Here is a 25,129-nt window from a genome sequence, read left to right on the forward strand (position 1 = left end):
TGGTTTCCACCCGGCTGGGGTTGTGCACAGACTAGGGGGCTGGATGGATTTGGTCTTGGCGGCTGAAACTTTGGGCTTCCTCCCCTTTGCGATGGTTTATTTTGCACTTCTGCCTCTTAGAGGAGTTCTAGAAAAAGAGAGGTAGAGTTAGGGACCCGGGGACTTACCGTCAGGCTGGGTTTCCTATGGAAGTGGGAAATCCAGGACTTTGGGAATGAGGGGAGTGGGTGAGACCAGGAGTGGGGCTTGAGCCTGGGGGCACAATGTTTCTTTTTCTAATCAAGATATTCAAGATATCTAATCAAGATATTTTTCTAATCAAGATATTATTTTTAGTAAACACTAATATGAAAATTGGGTAGGGTAAACCGAAAGACAAACAGAGAAGAGTGAAAGAGAGAAGGAGGGCCTGACAATTCTAATTTTAAAACTGCTGATCTGGGAGATCATACCCTCATATTTTGTTTGGGGAGACTTTGCGGGGGGGGGGGGCAAGGCTTATTTGGAGAAGAGGGACCAGACCAGCTGCAAAAGAGGACCTCTTTGGATTTGGTCTCAGAAGGGTGTACAGTTGACCAGGAATTATTAAGTATTTACCATGGAGCTGCATATCCAGGCCTAGAGCTCTCTGGTCAGATTTGAAGTTGTCTTTACTTGAGTGCATGAAAGAACAGCTAAGTGGGAATTGGGGATAACTAAGGACACAGAATGGTGAGGTGGCTTTGGCATATGAAGGTTACTTTGGTCTCTGTCCAGTCTGGTGGTGAGAATTAGGCTAGGGGCTCCCTTTGGTATCAGGATAGAATGTTATCTGGTCAGTTATGGGGTGCCATTTGTTAGTGGGTGTTGATTTGATTGTTACAGGCAATGGGGCTGTAACACTTTGGGTACATTTGGGTGAAGCTGGGGGATAGATCATTTGGTTGAGGGTCTATGGTATGTTTGAGGCATGAGGATTCTGACACCTACAATTTGGAGTCCGTATCCATCTCTGTCATCTTGGATTATCAGAAAAGCCAGAATGCTCATGCTGATTTTGGGGTACAGTCTTTTGGGGTATAAGTGTCAAGACTCAGATTAAATTGTTGAGGACATGAAATTCAGTTTGGAGATTTTTGTTTTTAAATTACTTTGAGGAGGCACATAATAGGAAACGGAGAGCAAGTTTGAAGGCTTTGTGTGGTTGGGTGGGGGTCTTGGGGGGTATAAAGTTGTATATTTGAATCATGTGAAAACTTATTTTGAGGGGGAGGTATTCTTGTGTATGCATGGATAACTAGGAAACTTTGTCCAGGGGGAGCTATAAGGTGAGGTCCCTCAGGATAGAAGACTAAATTTGGGGGGTATCCTTATTTGGGGCTGTTTTGTTACACTTTGGGTACATTTGGGTGAAGCTGGGGGATAGATCATGAGGTGAGATTGATTTGGAGGTTCCTTTGATTTGGAGCACGTTTCTGAGTTGAGTATCTTTCGCTTAGAGCTCCCTCTCACCCCAGATTCTAGAAATGTCTTTAGTGAACCCCTAAATAAGCACATGATTTGAAGGGAGAAATTTGGAAAGGCCATGATGCCTCCTGATGGACTTAATACTATGTGGTCTGGATAGATCTGAGAGAGAAGAAGTGGTTTCAGACTCCAAACCCCACTTTATTTAGGGAAAACACTTAAGTTTGGGGGAAAATGGGGTGTCTTTTAGTAAAGTGGACACCCCTGAGCAGGGCAGTGCTGTTGGAACTGTGGCAAGGAATGGTGGCAGTGGGGGTGAAAGGAGGGGATTCCTGTACCCTGATTTTCTAAGATAACAGCCCCAAACAGAAAGCAGGCAGAGGACTGGAGTGTGGGTGAGCTGAGGGGGGAGGGGTTCCCAACGGCAGCAGGGGCTAGAGGGTGAGCCAGGCCAGCTCTTCCCGCCTGGGTCCCTGCTCTCTTCGGTTCTCCTCCCCTCTCTCCCTCCCACCGCCCACCCCCCCAACCCAAGGAAAAAAAAAAAAAACTGCCTGTGCAACAGCAATGGCAGATTCCAATCCTCCAGGCTTTCCTAAACCACCACCGAGACCAGCCAGGGGGGAGGGGAAGGGAGGATCGGGCTTTCCTGCTTCCTTAAGACAGGAGCAATGAGCTTGACCTCCTGGCCCCTAGCCCTTTGAGGAGTGCCCCCCCCTGGTCTGGAAGCCAGGTGTCCTGGACCCTAGCCCCCAAGCAGGGGGGGCCCTGGAGAGACGGGGAGGAGGAAGGAGGGAGTGACTTCCAAAATTGGCATCGGGACAGAGCAGGGCTGGCGGGAGGCAGGCGAAAGACGGAATTTTCCTGAAAAAACGGGGGTATCTAAGGACCCCAAATTTGGGGATCTAGTCCAGGACCGTCTTCCCAACATCCTAGATTTTTTTGGGATTTTTTGGGGGCCCCGGGACCCCTCTAGATGGGGTGAGGAATGTAGTGTTGGGGGAATCTGACTGGGGCATTGCAGCTGCCTCTCCCGCCGAGTTGGAGACGGATGGGCTGGGACGGGTTTTGGGGGGGTGTCCCCAATTTTGACTGGGAGTGGAGGAACCCCCTCCAGAACTCTCTTGTAGGGGTCCCCCCTCCCCAGGGCACTCCCCAGTCCCTGAGCCAGCTGAGAGGAAGGAGGCCAGCGATGCGACTGGGGCGGCTCCTTTCTCCTGCACCCCAAATGTAAGGGATGCACCCCAAAATTTGCTCCTTTCAAAATAGGGGACCAGGATCTCAGGGGAGAGTAGCTGAGGTAAGTGGGGAGGAAAGTGTCCCCTGTTTTCAGGAGAGACGTGGCGGGTTGGGGGGGAGGTTTGGAGGTGCGTGTTGGGGTGGGGTTGGGCTTTGTCAGTCTTGGAATTGGGGGGATGATTGGAGAGTCTTTCTCTTATACCCCTAAACTGCAGCCCCCCAGATGGAGACTGAAGTCTGAGAGCAGAATGCTTCCCAACATCCCCAACCTTTAGAATAGTGTTTGATTTCTCTTTCACCCCCACAAAGACTCTGCCGAGGGTGGGAGCTGGGGATAGCTACTGTTTTGGGGCTCTGGGGGAGCAATGAGGAGCAGGGGGCCTTAGCAGTGTTTAATGTAGGACAGATAGGGGTCTCGGGGAGGGAGTCTGGCAACATAAGGGGCCTAAAAAAGACTACTTACTTACACCATCTTAGATCTTTTTGATTGTTAAAGAGTTTTGGGGGTGTGTCGGAAGGGGGTTGGTAAAAGGTAGGATGGGATATGGCAGGATAACATTGGGTTTTACAGGGTACTATTTTGATTTGCAGAAGGGATTTTGGCCCTTGGATTTTGCTTTCTGGGAGGTACTTTAAAAAATTAAGTCCTGGACAGGAGGAAAAGGCTAAGGGAAGGCCTAGGGTTGGGGGTGGGGAGAGGCATGTTTGTCTCAGCTTAAACGTGGCTCTCTGGGGTGGGCCCGCCTGCCTGGGCCTGGTGGATAGGCTGGTGGGTGGTGTTGTGGGGGTGGGACATGGTCCTTGGAGGGCCATGGGGGACTGGGAACAGCACTGGGGGTTGAATATCTGGCCTTCAGATCCAGATAGCCCCCTTCCTGGGCCCTGCTTCTCCCCTTTCCCCCTGGCCTCCATTTCCTGCCTTTGGCCTCCATCTTGTGGCAGGCCCAGGGCCCAGGGCGACTTCCGGCCCCCCTCTCTCAACCATGTTCCGGCCCCACCACCTCTGGACTGCCAACTCCCAACCCTGCTGTCCTTGGCCCTCTGTCTCTCCTAGCGTTTCTCTTGGGTTCTGACCCAGGGAGGGGAGAAATGGACACAGGAAGCCTTGGGACTCTGCCCTTGCTGAGTCAGGAGGCAGTTTGTTGGTCACCCCCCAGTCATTCCCTATTTCCTCTGCCCTTGATCCCACCCTAGGGATCCACTGAATTGAGTTCCTTCAGAGGGAAGATGGTTCTAGTCTTATTACACTGTGAACTCATCCCCTAGGCCTCTCTCCTTCCAGTTGCCTGCTCAACTCCTGTCCCTGGTTCCTGGTTTTCCCCAACCTTTTGTGGGGCCATGTTTGCCTTTTATGCCTTCTCTGTTTCCCTGCTCTTGGGTGGGGGGGGGTCTTCATAGCACCATCTTGTGCTCTATTCCTCTCAACCCACCCGTCCTGCCCCCGCCCCAGCAGCACACTGTGGTTTGTACGGCACTGTGGCCACGTCCAAACCACACTGTGGTGTTAGAGCGAGGGTGGGGGAGGCACCGCTGAGGCCAGGCCCTGGAAGGCCACCCTGGAGAAGCGACACAAGTATCTGGGGCCTTGTGGCAAAGTTCTTGTGAGGTGGGGAAGAAAAGGGTATGAAAGCATTGGAACAGCTCCTTTAAAATCTCTAGGATAGTCTCAGGAATACTGACCGCCAGCAACCCTGGGAGTAAGTTCTGGATCCAGAGAGCAAAGTGGAGTCTTTGTTGCCCACACCCAGCTCCCCTGGCTCTAGCAGCACAGAAATATTGGCACTGGGAAGTGAGTCTGCCAATATTGGCTGTGCTGCTCCAGGCAGGGTGGTGAGAACTACTGAGGAGGGGCCGAGCCCCTGAGGGCTAAGGAGAAGTGAAGGAACAGCAGCTGCCAGCACCATGCTGAGAGAGAATCTTTATTTTCTGTATAAAACTGTCCATCAGATGTAAGTCAGGGGTTGAGGGCAGATGATTATCAGGGACAGCCAGGTGACAGTCCTAGCAGCCTTCCTTCCCTCTCTCATGCAGGCCTCGTTCTGAGTCCCAGGTGATCCACAGGTCCAGGGTGAATAGTGAGAAGGTCAGAGGTGGAAGGCTCAGCAGGAGAGTAGAGGAGCATCAGCAGAGGTTGTGAGAAGGCCAGAATCCAGGGTCAGGCTGTCTGGAACAGGAAGTAAAATGGACAGAGATGGAGCAAGTCCCAAGTAGTTTCCAAGACAACTCCCACCTCTCCAAATACCCTGCTTCTTTCTGACCCAGTCCCTGGCACTGTGAGAGCACCTTCCCTTCAAAGCCCCTGAACAAGGGAGATGCTCTTGCTGACACCCACCCCTGCCATCAGGTGAGCACTTCCCCCCAACCCCAGCCAGTGTGGGAGGAGGAAGACTCCTACCCTGGTCGAAGTTGAGTTTCTTGGCTGGAGGAGTTTCTCCTAGCCCTTCAATATCCACCAGGTCACTGTTGGCGTCGGAGTCATTCAGAGCACTGAGTGTCACATCTGGGAGGGGGCATAGGCTAGGTTCTAGGTTCCCTGACTTCTCCCCTCCCCAGTTTTCCAAAGCTTTGTGCTCTACCTCCCCCATTCTGGAAACCACCCTAGGGAGAGAAAGTGAGATCTCTCCTTTGACCCAGGCCCAATTCTCTCACTGAACCTCAGATGGGACCTTTAACCCGTACCCTAGACAGCAACAACTCCACAGCCCTCACCAGCCTTCTGTTTCTTTATGGGGGGTCCCCCGGACTCTGGGATACTGGAACTGCTGGGTGGAGGGGCAGCTGGAGGAGGCGACAGGACACCAGATGCCACCTTCTTGGGCCCTTTTTTGGGTGATTCAGCTGGAAGGGGGATGCCAGAATCTTCATATACCTTTCGTTTTACAGTGGCCTTTATCTGAGCCCTGAAGAGAAGAGACAGCAGATTAGGGAAGGGGTCAGCAAGCTGAGGGAAAAGGGGAGGGCAGGGGTAATGGGTCACTCTGAAGGAATTCTGGGAGCCCTACATAAGAATCCAGGTTAGGGCCCTAGGCCTTTGGTAGGGCTCTCATTTTTGTGAAGCTCTATACTCAATTAGGGAGATGGAGTGTGAAGAGTGGAGTCCCTGAACTGAGTAGCTGAAAGGCCCATTCCCTAATCCTCTTCTGGGAGAGATGTATGGATGTGTAGTGCCACCAGGTAAGGCTTGGTGATTTAAAGGTAGACTGAGACTTACTAGTAGATCTGGATCAACTATTTCAGAATCACAATACCCCTGGAAAAATGAGAATCTCAAAAGATCTATATAAATCACCAGGGATTCCCATTATGAAATACAATAATTGAGTAGCTCAGGCACCCTAAAATAAAATTCTTGGAAGGTTCTGACTACCATGGCATTTTAGGAACTTTTGACCAACTGCGACAATTCTTATATTCTTTCAGTCCTCAAGGGAATGCTAACAAAACTAGCAACACAGTAGGAAAGATGCTGAACTGGGAGTTCTAAGGAAGAATGAATAATGGGTAAGGAGGAAGAAAGCTGCCCACCCCCCTTTTTCTGCCAGCCACCCTCCCTCACACTGTCCGTTCCTTGATGACACAGCTGATGTGATTAAGATCGTCCCCAAATCGCTTCACAGCAGCCCTCAGCATCTCTATCTCCGTCTCCGTCCACTTCGCACTGTCGGAAGGGGAGAGGTGGGGTAGCAAAAACGGGAGCAGAAGGGAGTGGATCCAGCCCACGGGCTGTGCATTCCACAGCCAATCAGCCTTCTGCCCCCAATCTCTGGGCCCCCTTCCAAGGACTAAAAGGGGTCCTACTTAAAAACAACAAAAATAACCTCTGGGGACCCCTCCCCCCACGACATGAAACTGCATCCACCGCTAGAACACCTTTCTCCTTCATCAATGTGCAACTGCTGCAGATGGCCCACTGACACCAACTCAACAAGTAGGGGGTCTTACAACAGCACCCCTGAAAACCGTCTGCAGCAGTCTGATGGAATTTTATATGGTTTGGGGTGGGTGGTAGTGGTGGTGGTTTGGTCTGTCAATTCGCAGCAAGGGACAACTGAAATTATGAGTCAGGTGGTGGACCTGTCTGTATCTTCATCTGTCATTCATTCAACGATCATTTATTAACACCTACTCTGCGCTGTGCCAGGCACAAAGGGAAACTAACATTTGCCCCCGCTCTAGAGAGGATCTGTGTCTGTGACAGAGTCCAAGCGTCCGCGCCCGGCGTCCACGTCCCAGCCTGGGCTCACGTACCCCGCGGGGGAAGAGTCGGCCACGGGATGCAACTGCATCGTCAGCTCTCCAAGCTTCGTGAAGGCGGCGCCGGCCGCAGAGAAGATCTCTCCGACCTGGGGGCGGGGCAGTATTATGGGGGGCCGGCGCACAGTCCCGGCGCGGTCCCGCCCGGAGACCCTAGCCCCACCCTAGATCGCGCCCGCCCCCAGCCCCGCGCGAAAGAGCGGGAGCCAAGCAGGGGGCCCGCCCCTCCTGTGGCCGCCAGGGAGCGCTGTCCGCGAGGGAGTTCGAACCTTTGTGGACGCTGACGTCATGGCCCCGCGCACCTCCTCACGGAGACGCTCTGCCGCCGCCACCACGCGAGCTGGGACCACGGAGAGCCGGGCTACTTAGCCGCTCCGGCCCGGGAGCAGGAAGTCCCACCCTCTCCGTAGCTGATTGGCTCAAACCCTGCCGCTCTCCGCCCTACCAACCGCAGTCGCTTAGGCGGCCCGGGCGCTCGGGGGAAGGAGAGGTGGGAGACGTCGCCTCACTTCCGGCCGGCTTCACTACACTTCCTTGGAGTGGTCGGGTCTCTGCAGTTACAGGCCGACCTCCAGCCTTGGCCCGGCCCGCCCCGTCACTCAAGCACAGACGCGAAGCTTAAGAGAGCAGTTTCTCTTTATTGTGATATGGTCAAGCCGAGGGGCTGGACGCCAGAGCTTGGAGAACCGGGGCTGCAGACTCTCGCCAGGGGGACCCAGTTTTCCAGAGGATACCAGAACGGGTGGGAGGAGACCTGGGATAGGGAGTCTTTAAATAGAGGGAACTGGGGAGGGGAAATTGGACCGTCCTCTAGCGCACCATGTATTCCTTGCGCTTATTGAGCCGAACTTGGCAGAAAGAGAAGCCTCCGAGGAGGAGGTAGAGGCCCGCGGCGATGAAACAGTTGTAGCTGACTTGCTCGTAAAGGTTGTAAATTTTCTGAGGGCCATTCCTGAGGGAGGGGATTAAGCAGAGAAGTGTCAGTCATTAAGAAAATCCAACAGTTACCGGGCATTTAGTATGTGTCAGGCACCGTCCCAAGACCTTTTATATATATTATCTTATTCAGTCTTCTGGGTTAAAGGATTTATTCCATTATAATACCCCCTTTGCAAGATGAACCGAGGCACAGAAAGGTGAAGTAACTAAAGAAGCCGCACCTAAACTGGTGGGTTTTAGGAGAGACGCTGAAGCCTGATTTCCGAGACCACTCCTAAATACATCCCATTTTTCTTTTATGGTGCTAGGGTTTGAACCCAGCACCATAAAAGAAAGCGCGTAAAGTGGTATTCTACCACGGAGTTACAATCCCCATCAGGGTCCTAAACATCCAGCCTCCCGGCAATTTCCCGCTTACAATTCTGACCCTAGGTCCAGCCACTTTTCACCTGCACCCGGCTCCCCCCTACCCCAAACCACTTACTCAAAATCTTTCTCCGTGACGGGAACGTCCTCAATTAACACAGCGGAATGGACGTTGAAAAATATTCCAAGCATTATCTGAAAAAAAGGGAATATGTAAGTTGTTGAACTCAGGCAACTGTCTTGCTGGTCACTCCCTAAATCCCTTTCATTTCTAATGTTGACCCAACACCTGTGCCTGGGATTAACCAGAACGAGCTGGTAGTATGCGTGGCTGTAGCTGGATTCGACCTCAGCCACCTGCAACAGGGCGAGAAGTGGGGACACTGAGACGAAAGGCTAGGACAAGGGCGGGAATAATTAGCAACTCGACTCTCCCAGGAACCAGACTATACTTCCCAGAGGCGTCATTATCACGGGACTGGGCGGAAGAGGTGAGGGAGAACAGGCACTTCATATTATTTATGGAAGTCGCCGCGGATGAAGTCAAGGTGGGGGGAAGGCCTCAGTTACCTATTTCAGGAAGAGGCACTCCCTTTCCCCTCTTAGTCTCCATCCAACTCATGCATCTCTGAAGACCCCAGCTCTTCTTTTTCTTACCTTAATGGGTCCGCAAATTTACCAACCCTGCTCCCATTCCAGGCTCTAGTCCCAGCACCTTCTAGCTCTAATTCCCTATTTTCTAATCTCAATTCTGTCGCATTCTCCAGCAACCAGTTATCCCATCAGCCCCTCTAGCCTGCCTGCTGCCTTTTAAGACCTGGGGTTTCCTGGCCTTCCAGCCCTCCAACCCGGGGGCTCCGCGGGCCCGCTCCGACTTCCATCGGGATGTCCCCTCACCAACATGATCACTCCCCAGGCGCTGAGGACGATGCCGCAGGCGGCCAGCTTGGGCCCACAGCACAAGAGCGATGCCATGAAGAAGGGAACCAGGGATTGCTTGAGTGTGAGTCGAGTGGGAACCTGATGAGAAGCAACCCTGGACACTCCGGAGTCCAGAGAGCTGGATTTGGGAGCTAGAGCCCGGGACCGCGGAGGAGAGGGCGTGGCCTCAGGCCCCAACCATCATTCTGGGGGGCGGCAGCGGAGAAGATGGCGCCCTGGGGCCCTTCCGAAACTTCGGTGGGGGGAGGTGGTGTCTCAGACAGAAGCGGAGCATCCAGAGGCGCTTTGTAATCTGTGTGGCTAGGGTTTGAGTATACAAGAGCGAGGGTTTAGGGTTTCTTGGTCTCCCTCACATCCCCGCATCTGAATGGAAGTAGCTGACACATCACGTGATCAGACTGGCGGGTCACGTGACGAGGAACTAGCCGTAACCTTTCGTAAATGCCTAATTCTGGCAGGATCCTGGTAACTTGGGTAACCGGCTGTTAGGATGAGAAGCTAGGACTCCTCTCGTTTCCCCCTAAGACACTTTAGTCTGGGACGGTCTCTGTGATGCGGAAATAGTGAGACGTAGAGATTTCTTCCAGAGAGCGCGCGTGTCTATAGCTTTTGTACTCCCCTCTCCCTTTAAAAATGGTTGTTCTGACACAGTGAAAGGAGATAGGAGCCCTCCTGGAGGCCAAAACATGCTGTTGTGGCGAGAACGCTTTAAAATTGCTGAGAGTTCTTGGCATTAGAGATGGTTCTCTTAAACAACAAAGCTTGGGATACTGTATGGTTTTTATCATCTCTCTTGGAATACTGTATACTTTTGGATGTTGAAACCGGGAAAATCTGGGGTTAGAGAAAGTTCATGGAAAGCAGATTCGATGAGCAAGTTGTGAAGGTGAGTAATCCTGCTACAGGTATTGCTGAAAGTAAGTACACAAAAATGTCACTTTGCTGCCCTGTTTACTAGAGAAAGTGATTGTAGGCCCTTTGAGTAAAGTACTACAAGATTTAAAAATATGAGTAGATCGCCCTCTCCCAACTCCAGAATGTTTCTGTATTTCACTAGAGCGATGCAGATTTGTAATTATCATTCAGGAACATAGGGATGTTTGAAGAATGCTTATTTTTTGGGTGCCTGGGTCTGAACACATATTTTTGTTCAAAATTGTTCAAAAATGTGTTAAAATGTGACAAAGAACACATTTTTGCATTAAGTTTGTTGTATCCATTCTACACAGAGCACGGAATAATTGAGAGAGATAATTTTGATGCTGAGACTCCAGAACCAAAGAAACACTGTCATAGGCTAGAATAACTTTGTGGTATTTTCCCATTTATTTTGTGCATAGTATTATCAAAATTGTTGTGAAAGAGAACTTGGATCCTGGGAAACATAAAGAGATCACTGGGTATTAAAGGACCTAAAAAGTGGCCTTGAAATATGAGTTTTGTGTATTTTTTGTTTGGGACTGTCTGGAAAAGGAAGTCATTTGGGGGCAAAGATTTTTTATTCTGGGCTATTCAGGGAAGTTTGGGGTACATGTCTAAATAGCAGAGTCAGGGTGAAGGGAAAATTGCCAATGAACTGTCAGAAATCTGTGAGTTGGCCACCAAGCATGAAGTCTAGTTCCTGGAAAGGAGAATTAACAGAGGCAGTGAATTTCTTCTATCCCCAAGCATGCTCTTGGATGTTTTGGAAGAAAGGTCAGGGGCTTAGGCTAGTATACTGTATAAGGACCAAGTCCAGTCTGTGGTCTCTGCATGTCCCTCAAGCAAAGTCCTTTTTTTTTGGTATTTTTAAATAGTAAAAAAAACAACAACAACAAACTAATATTTTGTGATAATGGAAGTTCATACCTAAGTGTCCATAAATGAATTTTTATTGGAACATACTTAAAATAATATACTGACATATATCATCTGTGTCTGCTTTTGTGCTACAGTGGGAAAGCTGAGTAATTGTGGTGGGGACTCTGTGGCCTAAATATTGCCTGGCTCTTAAATTTAGTGCTCTCTGGGCTAGTGGTATACTGATAGAAGGTTTAGTTGAGGGAGGAATCAGAGCCTTAGCAACAGAGACTTAGGAAAACATTATATTCAAGATGGACATGTCAGTCTTAAAGCTGATGTGACATCTTTCAGGTGGGGGCACCTTAGGTCTCAGATAGTGACACTGTTCTCTATGCGGCTTGGCTTCAGGTATTCATAAGGCAGGTCAAGTTGCTCATTCCGAGCTGTAATCTCATTTTCCAGGTTTTCCAGATCTGTTTGGAATTGGCTTAACACAGCTTTAGCCTGGGGGTCTGAGAAATATTCTTCTTTGTGATGCCCCAGAGGTACCTAAGATGGAACAAAGGATTAGTTTCTAATCTGAAGACAGGAGCACCTAGAGCCCATTCTCTAACTCTGATTTTCCTTTCCAACTGTAGTTTTCCTCTCCCAAGGGTTCCCTTCTCACCATGTCTGGCTGGCGGCGTCCCAGATGCCATGAGATGGTCATTTGAAGACAGGACTTCCGGATATCAGGTAGTGACCCCATCACTGTGGCCAATGTCACATCTTCCTTGGTGGTAGGTGGGGGCATCCGCATTGTGCAAGGGGCGTTAGGGACCCAGGCATACCAGTCCAGCTGGGGGAAGAAACTGTAACCCTAGACCCCTGGCACTTAGGGCTTGAATCCCTCTCTCACCCTTCGATCTCCCAAGGTCCAGACACTTGCCTTCAGGGACCTGGGCTTTCAGCTATCCATACCTGGCCCTGGTTGATGGCCCCATGCTGGGCAGTGCATGTGAAGATACACATGGTAAGGAAATGGCAGAGTTGAGCCCGGGACTGGAGAGAGATAGGGAAACCTGGGCAGAAAAGGAACAGGATTTAGAGGCTTCAGTATAATAGGAAAGAAATAAAGGCTGATGCCTTAGTAGGTCTGTATTTTAGAATTGATAGGTGTTTGTTTATTTACTTAGGTATGTTTGTGTCAGACATGGATTTCTAGGAAGAGTTTGAGAAAGGCTATTTCTTTCTTGGAGATGAAAGTGTAGTGTATGTGTGTGTGTGCACGCACACACACACACACACATGCATAGAGGAGTTGAGATAAACTAAGGTACTGTCTAGAGAGAGGACAAGATTGACCAATGAACCCGAGATCCAAAGATCAGGGAACTAACTTCAGGTTTAAGCCACAACATATATAGTATTGAGGTTACATCTGGAAATGACCTTGCACTTTGGCAAGTATGAAAATACCTGGCTCTTCTGCATGGTGGATAATAGCAGATAGGAAAAAGGAAGAGAGCCAGGTTGGGTTATTATAGGCTTTAGTGGTAAACTTTTCCTATTTATATCTTCAGGCAGTACCTGAATGGGGGTACCACAAAGATAACATGTGAGTCCTAAGCATGGACAGAACCCCTCACTGGCTCTGCCCTGGTTGGTTCCTAGGCTGTGGCAGGGCATCTATGACTGATGTGGGGACAGGAGTAGGGGTTGATGGCCAGGGTCTCTGAGGAGGATGGTCCATGGGTATCTAGAATTTCCCTGAGTCTTAAGATGTGTGACTGGAATTTGGGTACTTTTTTGTGTGGAGGGAGGGATATGATACTGGGTTGGGGTTCTGTCTCAGCGGGACAGGGCTGGGAAAGGGCTCTTGCAGTATCTGAGGAGCTCCTGTCTTTGAGATGGATCTTACCTCTGTCCTGGGCCTGGCATAGCCCCACCTCTGTGATCTCTCGACACCAGGCCTGCAGCTCAGGGTCCCCCCTAACGATGTCATCCCTCTGGTAGAAGAGGTGGACGATCCCTTCCACATACCTGCCCAGAGAAGGGAGTTGAGCTCTCTCATGGCAGAGAGCTCCAGTCTCTGACCTCTATTCCTCTATGCTGTGGCCTCAGATCTACTGACTGTCCCTGTACCTGAACAGATCCTATCAGACTTACTTTGGGACATTCTCCAGGGTTTAGTTTAAAAAATGTTTTTTGAGGTGCTGGGGATGGAAGTAGGGCCTCAGACAGGCTTGGCAAGTGCTCTACCACTGAGCTATACCCACAGCCCTCCCCAGGTTTTTGACATACTAGCATTAAGGAAGGAGATGTAGTTTACTAGTTCTAGGTATCCTCTGTGTATGGCTACTATCTATTATTCCTAGTAAAACCCTGATTCTTCCAGATCCCTCAGTCTCTACACTCACAGCTCTCCTCACCTGTGTACTGCACCCCTATCTCTTCATTTTTAGACCTCACCATCTCCTCATTCTTCCTTTTCTCTCTCTCCCAGCTTTTGCCCCATGCTGACCTGAAACCAGAGCCCTACCCTCCCTCTCCCACCCATTTTTCAGCTCCTTCTACCCACCGGGCAATGATCTCCCAAAGCTGTAAAGCATCATGGGCATAGAGGGCGCTTGGGATTCCCAGCAGGCCCCGGTCAGCCAGGTCATCAGGAGGACAGAGGGAACAGTAGGTCAGCTGAGCCATTGCCCGTTGGAGCAACTGCACATGGCCCCCTCCACCTGTGTTTCCTGCCTGGAATAAGAATTGACAGGGCTTGAGGGATGGAAGCAGAACCAGAGAATGATAGTCTATTATGCAGGAAGTTCAAGATGGGGTTTATAAATTTAAAGACATGTATATAAAAGGACAGGACTTACAGGTTAAGGGGCAGGACATTCTCATATGTCATCTGGAATGCTGAAAATGGCAGAAGATTGCAGAGAGCTGGGTGATTAGGCAGCTCCGTACTGTATTCCTTCCTTACCTGATCAAATAGTCCTCCATCTGAAATGAGCTGGGTTCGGGCCCGGGTGTTGATTTCCAAAGTATAGCGGATATGGGGGACCAGGAGCTGGAGTGGAAGACGTTGGAGGGTAATTAATGGAAGCTATGTTTGGGTCCTTCATTGTAGGGCCTGGCACCCATCATGGTGGTCTGCTCCCTTATTGATGCTTTCATCCCTCTTGCTTCCTTGGTCTGTTTCTCTGATCAGTCTCATGTTCTTTAACTTCCTTGTGAGTTAGGCTCTGGAGCCACTTTGCCTTTGATACTAGGCCAAGTTTATAACCTCTCATCTGCAATCTCCTCCTCTGTCAGTAGGGGGCAATAATAGGATCTCTTATCTCAGGGAGCTTTGGTGACGTCTGTGATTATGTGAGTGATGTGTGAAGAGTTGATAGAACATCCAGAAATTCTCCAATAATAACTGTTATCATTCTCTTTATTATTCCTACCTTGATTATAGGTGTTCCTTATGAATCAGATCCTTTTGACTTTCTTTTATATTCTACAAACCACATCCTCATACCTTAAACTAGCCTCTCTACATCTCTTTGTCTTGTCACTGTTTGTTTTGTTTGTGGGCAGTTTGAGCAAGTAGTTTCAGTCAGAATTAGAGGGGCTACATTAATCTACCTGCTTAAAGGAGCAGAGGGGCTGCTGTCAAATCTGTCCCCACTGCCACCTGGACACTGTTCAGCTACCTCTTTCCTGCTTTTCCTTGCCTATTAAAATAGGCTACCTGAGGTTCTGGGATTGTAGCTCAGTGGTAGAATGCTTGCCTAGCATGTGTGAGTCACTGGGTTAGATCTGAGGATCAGACCACATAAAAATAAATAAATAAAATAAAAGCATTATGTCTATCTACAATTAAAAAAAAAAAAAGGCTACCTGAACCTGGGGCCTACCTTTAACCTCAGCAACTTGGAAGGCTTGAGAAGCATTACAAATTTGAGGTCAGTCTTAGCAACTTAGTGAGACTCTATCTCAAAATAAAAAATTAAAAAGGCTGCAGATGTAGCTCAGTGGTAACCCTGCCTCCCACAAAAAAGTACTTGATCCTCACACATGTTTCTTTGTACCTTAGACTTATTTGTCTTCCTTTCTACCCAATTAATTTGCAGGTTTCATCCAGTTTTGGTATTTATCTGAATTGTTGATGCTGGACGCAGGAGAAACCCAAGTGATCATTATGTTATTAAGGTATCAAAGCACCTTACATTAGTATGAAACTTTTCAAAAAGTTCATAAAAGATGCTGAATGTCATGGAAGGCCCAAAGTCCACATGAGGAGAGAAGATGCCTGAGAACAAACAACTCCTAATAATAATAAATGTAAGAACTAATTTTTTTTGTAGCATGTAGTACATGTTACATTATTGTTTTATGCCATTTTATCCTTTAACAACACCATGAGGGACATCCTGTTATTCTCATTTAAATATGTAGACATTGGTAAGTACTGAAGCCAGGATTCAGGATTGAGACCCTAGCCATCAAAAGGAGGCCATTTTGGCTTCACCCTCCTATGTACCCTGTAACAACTCAGCTATTTGCCATGGGAAGAAATTGTTAATGGTGAGTGATGACAATGTAGGACTGAGCTAGAGAGGAGAATTATAAGTCTAAATTGAGGTTTCACTTAATAATATTGAGCAGAAGATGATGATGCAGGAGGCATCATGAGACAAATAAATTCCAAGATCCTTTTAAACATACTGGTCTCCATCTTGTCTATGTTCCAAAGAGATGACCTTCAGGGGTCACAGCTATATTGGCCAAGGTTGGGAGGTCCAGATGGATGTCTTCAGCTGAAACAGTTCAGTTGTTCTCCATACAAGTGCTTACTTGCATATCTTGCCAATACTTCAAACTCCTTGTTGCTTAAATCAAATATCTAATTTTACCCCCAAACTAGCTTCTTTCAACTTTTCTATTACTCTGGTTCAAAGTTTCTGTCATTTTGTGCCCTTCTCTGCCATGTTCCTTATCTGAAAGTGTCATTGAGATTTTGAGAACATTTTTAAGCAAGCATAAGTCTTACTTAGCTGTCTTCTGCCTAGCAGTAAACACTACACTGTTTCATAAAATTATAGTATTTCTAGGTCAGTACAACACATGGCACAAACTATGGGCTCTACATGTCACAGAAGCTTGGACTTTTGATTTTTCTCTTTCCAGTCTTGCACCCAGACATGCTACAACTTTCTGTTTCCTTTATTTACCATGTTGTTGATTTTTCATTTTTACTCCTGTGTAACAAAGCCACTAGTGCACATCTTTACCTGCTTTATTCTTGGGCTTATCTCCTTGTATTCTGATCTTTTGCTACTTAGCTGACTACTCTCTTGGGGTGGAACATTCTCCATCAGTTTATAGGTTGTCTCTTGTGATTTCAAACTTTAATTCCAGAAATTGTTCTTGGTTGGTTCTTGGGGGCTTCTTCCTGGCAAAATATTAAGTCTCCTAAGGTAGGAATAAAGCCTTTGTATTACTCCAAGGTATAAATAAGACTTTTATTTTACTAATGATATTCCATCTATACTGCAAGCTGATTCCTAGGCTGTTAGATCTTTGACAATTTCAGAGGGCTCCCTTATAACGTGTCTGAAGGAGTTAGGATAAGAGTAGAGCCTGTACCTTGAAAACAGGGTGCAGTCCTGGGAGGCACCTCATAGTAGCAACAGTGATGACCTCAGCCACCAAATGAGTGTTCAGCAAATGATACTGGAGCTGGTGCAGTTGGAAATCTGAATTTCGGACCCAGGACTTGGCCAGGAGCCAGGCAAGTGGAGGATCTGATGGCAGGAACAATGTTGGGGTTGGGAAGCTGGGATTGGGAGGTTGAATCTGGGAGAAAGAAAAATCGAGTATTTATTGAACTATCAACTTTTGTATGACACGATCAGCATTTCTGAGGAAACAGGTGACTAAGCAAGACTGTTGCCTTCTAGAGGGTTATAATGTAGTAGGAGGAATAAGAATCCTTCCTCTCCTCACTGGCTATGATTTTGTGGTCTTGTTGAATGCAGGAGAAACTGGAAGCAGGGAGTCCAGTAAGGAGGTTCTAGCAGTCTTTTAGGAGAAATAGGATGGGTGTCAGAGCTCAGGTGGCAGAGAGGGAAGCAGAAGTTAGATGCGTACAATTATTGACAATGATAATAATTAACTGATTGTTTGATGGGAATAGTGAGAAAAAGGGCTATCCAAGAGAACAGATATTCAGAATTAGAGGATGCTTAGAGATTAAATAATAGTTCAAAAAGTGTGCTCTGAGATGCAGAATCAGCATTACTTTGGAACTTGTAAGGAATGAATATTCTCTGTGCCCACCCCCAGACACTAAATCAGAAAGTCTAGTGGTGGCATTGAAGACCCTGTGTTTTAACAAATACTTGAGGTGATTCGGAAGCATACTAATGTTTGACACCTGCTAGGTATAGGATGAGGATTCGAAGAGGCCATTATGATTCTTGAATAAGTATTTCCATTAGGTGCATTGGGAAGACCAGGCTGTGAGCTGTGACATGAAGATAGGTCTTGGTGTGGATGGGATTTAAGAGGCCAAAGTTAAGGGATTGGGTCCTTAGGAGCAAAGGTTGATGTGAACAGAGAAGTGGGAATGAGATGCTCTGGGGGCCTCACCTGGATGACCATGGGTAACAGCTTCCCATTGGGTTCCATCTTCAGCATGACAAGGGGGGCAGCCAGATACTGCTTCTCTCCTTGGATCACATTGGCTGGAATTCCATCCAGCAGGATAAAGTCAGCCTCAAATAGGGAACCATTCTGGAGAAAGGAGGAATGTATCCATTGCAGAGTTCAAAATCTATTCATAAAGAGAATCAATCTGACAAAAGAAGTAAAAGACCTCTACAATGAAAACTATAGAACACTAAAGAAAGAAATTGAAGAAGACCTTAGAAGATGGAAAGATCTCCCATGTCCTTGGATAAGCAGAATTAATATTGTCAAAATGACCATACTGCCAAAAATGCTATACAGATTTAACGCAATTCCTATTAAAATTCCAGTGACATTCTTCATAGAATAGAAAAAGCAATCATGAAATTCACTTGGAAAAATCAGAGGCTCCAAATAGCCAAAGCAATCCTTAGTGAGAAAAGCAAAGCAGAAGGCATCACAATATCAGACCTTAAGTTATACTACAGAGCTATAGTAACAAAAATGGCATGGTATGGGCACCAAAACAGACATGAAAACCAATGGAACAGAATAGGAGACACAGATACAAACCCACATAAATAAAGTTATCTCATACTAGACAAAGGCACCATCAACATACATTGGAGAAAAGACAACCTATTCAACAAATGGTGCCGGGAAAGCTGGAAATCCATATGTAGTAGAATGAAATTTAACCCGTCTCTCACCCTGCACAAAACTCAAAAGAGGATCAAGGACCTAGGCTTTAGACCAGAGACTCTGAACCTCCTAGAAGAAAGTGTAGGCCCAACTCTTCATCATGTCAGCTCAAGAACCAACTCCCTCAACAAAACTCCTAAAGTGCAAGAAGTAAGATCTAGAATAACTAAATGGGATGGTATCAAACTAAAAAGCTTCACAGCAAAAGAAATAAACAAGAATGTGAAGAGAGAGCCAACATAATGGGAGAAAATCATTGCTACTTGCACCTCAGATAAAGCATTAATCTCCAGGATATACAAAGAACTCAAAAAACTTAACACCAAAACAGACAAACAAACAACCCAATCAATAAATGAGCAAAGAAACTGAACAGGCACTTCACAGAAGAAGAAATATGAATGGTCAACAAATTTATGAAAAAATGTTCAACATCACTAGCAATTAGAAAAATACCAATTAAAACTACAGTGTGATTCCATCTCACTACAGTCATAATGGAAATTATCAAGAATATAACAGTAAATGCTGGTGAGGATGTGGGGACAAAGGAACACAAATTGGATCAACCATTCTGGAAAGCAGTATAGAGATTCCTCAGAAAACTTGGAATGGAGCCACCATTTGACCCAGTTATCCCATTCCTTGGTTTGTAACCAAAGGATGTAAAATCGGTATACTGCAGTGACACAGTCACATCAATGTTTATAGTGCTCAATTCACAATAGCTAAGCTATGGAACAAACATAGGTGCCCTTCAACAGGTGAGTGGAAAAAGAAAATGTGGTGTATATATACATAGTGGAATATTACTCAGCCATAAAAAGAATGATGTTATGACTTTTGCCTTTAAATGGATGGGTCCGGAGACTATCATGCTAAGTGAAATAAGCCAGGCTGAATGTTCTCTCTGATATATGAATGTTAATACACAATAAGTGAGGTAGGGAAGAATAGAAGTTCAGTGGATTAGACAAGGGGGGATGAAGGGAAGGAAGGAGGATGGAAATAGGAAAAACAGCAGACTGAATAGGACATAACTTTCGTATGTTCACATATGAAACATGTTACCACCAGTGAAAAGAGATACTAATTAGAATAAGTTATATTCCATATATGTATAACATCAAAATACACTGTACTATCATGTATGTCTAAAAAGAACAAATAAAAAAATTATATCCCTAAAGGGTCAGGGCAAAGGGCAAAATATTTGAAGACATTCAGTCCAGCTTAGCATCCTGCATCAGTCCCAGAGCCCTATTGGTAGAGCCCTACTGGTCCAATTCCTCTCATTTTAAAGTGAAGAAACAGCCTAGTGAGGGTAGATGTCTTGTGCAGGGATATGTAGTAGCAGATCTGGGTTCAGAACTAGGCCCATTTAATCCAGTGGCATAGGTGTTATCAACTGATCCCTTGTCCAGGTGGCCAGACCCCTACTCTGTCATCCCCTCATGGTCTGTTCTCTGCTTTTGGCTCCCATCAGCTCAGCCATCCCTCTTCCACTCCCTATATAAATCTTACCTCCTCTGCCAAATATTCCACAGAGCTTCCCCCTGGCTCCCACTACCACTAAATACAGCACACAGGCACACATTTACACAAGTTTTCTGCCTGGACTTGGCCTCCTCATGTTCAGTTCATCTGTCCCAAATTCATCTCCTCCCTCACTCCCCAGAAAACCTTCCTGAATTTCTCCATCTGTTGGCACAGGCTTTTTCTTTTTCTTTTTTCTTTTTTTTTTTTTTTGTGTCCATGAATACTGGAGTCCAGGACACTGACATCAGCCAGGAATGTCATAGTTCCTCCTAATATCTTTGGCCCCCATCTGTGCCCTGAGGTGCCTCCTATTTCTCTGTTTATCCTGGGAGTTCTTAAAAGCCCCCCCCCCCAATACTTGGTCATTTCTAGACTTTTTTTTTTCCAACCCCTGAGTCTGTACCAAGAGGCAGCCTCCTTTCCCGTGACTTATCTTTGGCTTCTCATCTTCACCAGTTCTTCCCGCCACACTGCTAAGGAGAGAACAATGCCGAGTGTATGTGTTTGTGTGTGGGGGTACCTGGAGTTCTTTCTCCAACTGGGCCTGAAGTTCCTCTGTTCCTGAGGGTAGCACCAGCCTGGATGGCAGAGAGGTGGAGCGTCTCAATAGCATGGGGTTGGCGCCATTGAGGAACTGGTAGCCAAAAATGTCATCCTCCTGCCAGGAATGGTGGATCTTCTCTGTGGGGTGGGAGAAGGGTAGAGGAGGGAGATTACTACTTGGACATCCTTCTCCTTAAGGCCTCAGGGATTCAGACTATCCTGAGTCCCTTTCTTTTCATTCTTGAGGCCTCTGTGAGATCAGAACAGGAACAACATGTTTTTACTTGGCAAGGAGTTGTGGGGGACCTTGAAATACGATGGACGGGCCATCAAAAGGGACCATCAGAGGGTTTAGAGATCTGGGGGAGTCACTGACCAGTCAGGGCACTCTTCTGGCCCCAGAAGATCAGATCAAAGTCTTCCAGGCGGTTCCAGCCTCTCAGGAGGGTGTAAACACGTTTGAGGACCATCTCCAGAGCCCTAGAACATATTTTGGGGCATGAACCCATTGGCTCACCCCTCAGGCCCTCACCATATACCACCATTCTTGGATCTCCCAACTCTGATGCCACTCCGAGCTCCATCCAGCCTTTTTCTCACCCTGCCTTCAGTGCCCATTCGAAGTCTAGCCTCTTCTCCTCATGGAATCTCACATTTGGGTGTAGGTCATCCAAACAATTTGCAGCTATTGTCAGGGGTATCCCTTCCTTCCAGGTGGCCCAGCTAGAAGTTGGGACAAAGCTTCAGGGAGGGTGTTGAGGTCAGTGATAAGGGCAGGGGCAGGGAAAATGTGGGACAGTTGGGAGGGCTGTGGGTAGGTGATCACCAGTAGATCTGTTGTCTTTCCTTCAGTTCCTTCTCCCGATGCTTCTGGAAGACGTCCAAGCCATTGTCTCCTGCCAGGCGGGCTGGGGAGACATTAAGAAGATTGGCCATGTAGCTTTGGTTCTGTGCTCTCCTCTGCTGGTCCTTGACTTTCTTTTTATCACCAGATTCCATGTTTTCAGTCCTGGTCTTTTGCTTTTATCTCTGACTTTCCCTCTCTTGATTGATTCCTTCTCCACATTTATCTCACTGTTAACCAGTCCTGTATTCCCAATTTAACTTATTTCAGCCCTCATTTTTTGCCTGAAGACAAAAATCTCATGTTTGCCACATTTTATTTTCCCTTAACTCATCTTCTCCTATTTCATTAAGTGAAATTAAGTGACCCTATTTCACTTAATTAAGGTGATAAAATCTTAGTCACCTATATGTCGATACCTATCTGCTGTAAATATTGGCCTGGCTTATTTCACATGTCTTATACCCAAAGTGCCACACCTTTACCTGTCCCTCAAAGATTGTTTGCTTTAATGATCTGATTTTATTTTTCTCGGACTTATGATTGTAGATTTTATTTATCGACTTTTTCTCCTGCTCTTACCTGTACTTAGACTCACTTGTCTCAAGTCATATGTGTCATTTTTCCATCCTTAACCACCTGGTCATCATTTGTCTCTATTCATCTCTCTCTTACTAGTTTCCCATAGTAAAAATTCAACATTTGCTGTCCTTATTTATTCCCACCTCACACCAAGTGCTCCTTGTTTTTTACAGTTGTCTTCCATTTTATTTAACCCAAACCAACTCTCTTAACATCATATAATTTGTTTCCATAGCTGTCTTCTGCTCACAGGTCACCTCCATCTCCATTCCATGGGCCCCTCACCTGTCCCTACCCTAACTTGTTCTGAGTTAAAGAGAGATCTTCATACTTTGTTTCTCTGTTTTCCTTTATCTTTGCATCTCCTACTCCCTGTCCTCACTTTGAAGAGGGAATCTCCAGATCACTTACCCCCTCTCCAGTCTAACTTGGAGCATCATATATTTTGAGTAAAACTCAGAGACTTCATAACTTCTTGCTGTCTTGCGTCCTGGAATCCCTACACTTCATGTGTGTTTCCATCTATCCTTTCTCTAAGCCCCGCCGACCTTCCTCAATCCCGTTCTGCCCCGCTGCTCCCAGCACTTTCGGAGGAGTCCTTGTGCCTACTTTCCCCACGCTGCCCTCTCACCTGTGCCCTCGGGCAGGCTCAGGACGCCCTGGCCTTGCACCCAGCGGTAGCACGGGAATGCGATCTCCGCGGAGGTTCCCGGACCCTGCACAGTGATGCGATCGCAGAACCATGCGTCGTCCACCAGTGAGTGCTGTTTGCGCAGCTTCACGAATTGCAATGTGCCTAGGTCCTCCGGACTATCCAGAACAAACTCTTTCTGTGGGAGGCAGACCTGCCAGACTTAGCCGAAGGGACCCAGAGAAGCCGCTCTGAGGGCGGAGCCGGCCCTTTGTGGAACCTCAGTTTATCAGGGCCTCAGAAGACAGCCTCCCTCCCTTCCCCATTTGACCTGCCCCACACTGCGTGCTCCTCGGGAGGGCAGAAGCCCGCAGTGCGCTGCCCTCTGAGACTTGAATTGATGATGGAGCATCATCATCTTTTAGTTCACCCCAATCCCTAAGCTGTCACCGAGACGGTACCTGGAGGAGCTTCACAGTCGACCACAGATTGTATGGCTACACTGACCCTGGGGCCATTTGGAGAAGGAGTTGGTGGCTGCCAGGACCAGGGTCTGGGTGAGGGAGAAGCCCAGATGGAGCCTATAGCTCCCAACCCTGTTCCTGACTTCGCTCCGGGAGTTCTAACTGTAGAACTCCCAGCCAGCGCCGTTGCGCTGTCACTGGCCCCCAGTCTCCTGCCGCTTTCCCATGTCTGGTACCCTCCCGGGCTAGGGGCCCGGGGCCCCTCTCTCACAGGCTGACCTCTCCTCGCACGGGCCGCAGCTGTAGCTCCAGCTCTGCTTCTCCGCGCTCCCCGACCAGCCACAGGCGCACGCAGTTGTGTGATCCGGAGAAAAGCCAGGCTCCGGTGGCCACGCGGATGCGGTAACAGTGGCCCATGGCGACCCCAGGAGCTCAGGCGAGGGGAGCTCAGGCGAGGGGAGCTGAGGCGAGGAGAGCCGGGTCCTGAGCGATTCCAGGGACCTCCCAGGGCCGCCGGCGCCTCAGGGCCAGCTCCAGATCTTTAAAGATGGGTCTGCGTCCCCGCCCTCCGAAGTCCCCGCCCCAGACTAGCCTGAACCTGCGATTCAAGCCACACGGCAGGATGTGGGGAAGGGCTGTGCCTTTGGGTCGGGTCAGAGTGTAGCTGCTGGAGGAGAAAGGGACCCTGGCCAGGGTGAGGATGAAAGAATGGGTTCAGCGGGCCTCTCTGGACCTCCTGGGGAGACCTGAGGGCAAGAGCCTCCAGGTTGAACAAGGATGAGGACATTTCCCAGGGACCCGGAGGTCTTTGGGGGTAACTAGGAGAAAGAGGGGGTGAGTCTATCCTCCAGGCCTAGGGAAAGTCCATGCTGTTCTGGGCCGGGACCTGAGGACAGTTTCGGGAAGGCTAACCTGGGAGGCTGTACTGGTGTCCCCTGGGGATGCTCTGTTGTCAGACCCCTGTGGTCCAGTAAGTCCTCCCATCCCTCATCATTACTGCTTTGGAGTCCTGTCCTTCAATAAGTGACCAGGGCTTCTCAAGAGTCTGGAAGACTAACAGCTCAAGACTCCATACACACTTGTCTCCCTCTGACTCCTCCCTCCAACCTCCCCTTTGCTCAGATGAGTGCAGCTCCTTCACCCTCAGTAGGTTCCAGGTTAATTTTTATTCCCAAATTCTCTTCTGGCCTTTCAGGGTCTCAGGGTAGGAAAATCAGGAACAGCAGATGGTCTGGTGCTGGTTGTCATCTTTGTAAACAGTGAAAGGATGATGCAGGGCTCAGGCTGGTCACCCATCCAGGAATCAATCAGATGAAGTCCCCTGCACATGTCCCTATCTAGATCTTCCTGAACCATTTGACTCACAGCAGATGGATGTATCCTGGTGGCTTGGGCTCTCTTGAGGCACACCAAAAAGATGTGCTGGTTATTGGTGGGAATAAATCATGGGGGGGTGTGTCTAGTCCCACCTTCCAACTTCCAAAGCTTATACCAGCATTGCGTCCTTCCTGAATACCATTTCCCACCTTTTAGGGCCCATTCCTACCAAATGCTTTGTGCTTGGAACAGAGCCATTGAACACCTCCCCCACCCCCAGTTTTCTGGGGCTACCCTATTCTGTAATATCCCAATAAAATGGCTCAAATTCTCATTGTTCACGATAGCAGGATCTGGCCTTTTCCACACATATTTTTATGGTTTACTTTCTAGAAAAGAATTTAAAATATATTTATTTCCAAAGTGAGTCCATACTTCAGCCTGATTCTCTGCTGTTTTGTGACTCTTTCTGCCTACCCCAGGATACTGTGAGGGAATTTACAATGGAGGAAAATAATCTAAACTGTGCATAAGCTAAATGAGTTAATATGTTCAAACTTTTAGAACAAGGCCTGGCACAGAGTCCTCTGTGTATTAGTTGCTATTAGTTTATTATTTTCAGTGGAATGTCAGCATCACTCCTCCTAGAAATTCCTTTGCCATTCATCACCACATACTGTTTCCCCATGGCCCTGTACAGGCCCCAGCCTCCCACTAGGGTTCTTGACCCCTCAAGACTCCTTCACCACTATTATTTTCTTTTTTAAGCACACGCACAATGTTGGGAGAATATATTAAAATTTATTTTTTCTATACCAGGGGATTTGAGCCCAGGGCCTCACACGTGCTAGGCAGACTCTCTACTATCGAACAGTCTAGGGA

The 25,129-nt window shown here is 47.8% G+C and overlaps 3 protein-coding genes and 1 long non-coding RNA gene across 11 annotated transcripts in view; 1 reads left to right on the top strand and 3 right to left on the bottom strand.

Annotated features, from left to right (window-relative positions):
* Positions 1-4,591: 4,591 nt before the first annotated feature.
* Bacc1 (BPTF associated chromatin complex component 1) lies at positions 4,592-7,345 on the bottom strand. Of its 5 annotated transcripts, none has more exons than XM_026382267.2 (6): positions 7,206-7,342; positions 6,931-7,025; positions 6,239-6,340; positions 5,392-5,582; positions 5,078-5,182; positions 4,592-4,846 (listed from the first exon to the last, which is right to left on the bottom strand). In XM_026382267.2, the coding sequence occupies exons 1-6, from the start codon at positions 7,224-7,226 to the stop codon at positions 4,782-4,784; spliced, it is 579 nt and encodes a 192-aa protein (XP_026238052.1). In that variant the 5' UTR covers positions 7,227-7,342; the 3' UTR covers positions 4,592-4,781. The 5 variants fall into 5 exon arrangements, with proteins under 5 accessions (XP_026238052.1, XP_026238053.1, XP_026238054.1 ...); XM_026382268.2 differs by having other exon boundaries at positions 4,592-4,842; positions 7,206-7,341; XM_026382269.2 differs by lacking the exon at positions 6,239-6,340 and having other exon boundaries at positions 7,206-7,345.
* A 209-nt stretch (positions 7,346-7,554) lies between these two features.
* On the bottom strand, positions 7,555-9,340 carry Rnasek (ribonuclease K). Its single transcript, XM_026382273.2, has 3 exons — positions 9,139-9,340; positions 8,360-8,436; positions 7,555-7,888 (listed from the first exon to the last, which is right to left on the bottom strand). The coding sequence occupies exons 1-3, from the start codon at positions 9,214-9,216 to the stop codon at positions 7,747-7,749; spliced, it is 297 nt and encodes a 98-aa protein (XP_026238058.1). The 5' UTR covers positions 9,217-9,340; the 3' UTR covers positions 7,555-7,746.
* Positions 9,341-9,623: 283 nt separating this feature from the next.
* Positions 9,624-25,129, top strand: part of LOC113177746 (uncharacterized) — a 75,486-nt gene continuing 59,980 nt past the window's right edge. For 2 of the 3 annotated variants that reach the window (XR_013343879.1, XR_013343878.1), the window contains exons 1-3: positions 9,624-10,069; positions 11,604-11,700; positions 15,066-15,276. This is a non-coding gene — a long non-coding RNA (uncharacterized LOC113177746). Of the gene's footprint in view, positions 10,070-11,603; positions 11,701-15,065; positions 15,613-25,129 lie in introns of those variants that run through there. The other variant, XR_003300142.1, reaches the window with a different exon arrangement.
* Alox12 (arachidonate 12-lipoxygenase, 12S type) lies at positions 11,335-23,347 on the bottom strand. Of its 2 annotated transcripts, XM_077800403.1 has the most exons (15): positions 23,210-23,347; positions 23,062-23,068; positions 22,467-22,661; positions 21,236-21,317; positions 21,010-21,132; positions 20,786-20,889; positions 20,387-20,547; positions 17,587-17,730; positions 16,582-16,791; positions 13,928-14,014; positions 13,526-13,695; positions 12,866-12,987; positions 11,926-12,026; positions 11,633-11,803; positions 11,335-11,514 (listed from the first exon to the last, which is right to left on the bottom strand). In XM_077800403.1, exons 1-15 carry the CDS (start codon positions 23,345-23,347, stop codon positions 11,335-11,337), a joined length of 1,995 nt encoding a protein of 664 aa, XP_077656529.1. The 2 variants fall into 2 exon arrangements, with proteins under 2 accessions (XP_077656529.1, XP_026238051.2); XM_026382266.2 differs by lacking the exon at positions 23,062-23,068 and having other exon boundaries at positions 22,467-22,665.

Source organism: Urocitellus parryii, chromosome 7, assembly GCF_045843805.1.
Source record: "Urocitellus parryii isolate mUroPar1 chromosome 7, mUroPar1.hap1, whole genome shotgun sequence".
NCBI classification, from domain to species: Eukaryota; Metazoa; Chordata; class Mammalia; order Rodentia; family Sciuridae; genus Urocitellus; species Urocitellus parryii.

Bases quoted from the DNA above. Each gene is read 5' to 3' on its own strand.
- Bacc1 (XM_026382267.2), bottom strand. From the start codon at position 7,226: ATGACGTCAGCGTCCACAAAG. The intron at 5,183-5,391 runs GTGAGGGCTGTG...GCCCCCTCCCAG, and splicing joins CATAAAGAAACAGAAGGCTG to ATGTGACACTCAGTGCTCTG. The intron at 4,847-5,077 runs GTAGGAGTCTTC...TTCCTGTTCCAG, and splicing joins GAAACTCAACTTCGACCAGG to ACAGCCTGACCCTGGATTCT.
- Alox12 (XM_077800403.1), bottom strand. From the start codon at position 23,347: ATGGGCCACTGTTACCGCATCCGCGTGGCCACCGGAGCCTGGCTTTTC. The intron at 21,318-22,466 runs GTGAGAGGGCAG...ATGTCTCCCCAG, and splicing joins GAGCCTGCCCGAGGGCACAG to CCCGCCTGGCAGGAGACAAT. The intron at 14,015-16,581 runs GTACAGGCTCTA...CTTCCACTCCAG, and splicing joins GACTGCACCCTGTTTTCAAG to CTCCTGGTCCCCCATATCCG.
- Rnasek (XM_026382273.2), bottom strand. From the start codon at position 9,216: ATGGCATCGCTCTTGTGCTGTGGGCCCAAGCTGGCCGCCTGCGGCATC. The intron at 8,437-9,138 runs GTGAGGGGACAT...CCTTTTTTTCAG, and splicing joins CCTGGGGAGTGATCATGTTG to ATAATGCTTGGAATATTTTT. The intron at 7,889-8,359 runs GTAAGTGGTTTG...CCCCTCCCTCAG, and splicing joins GTCACGGAGAAAGATTTTGA to GAATGGCCCTCAGAAAATTT.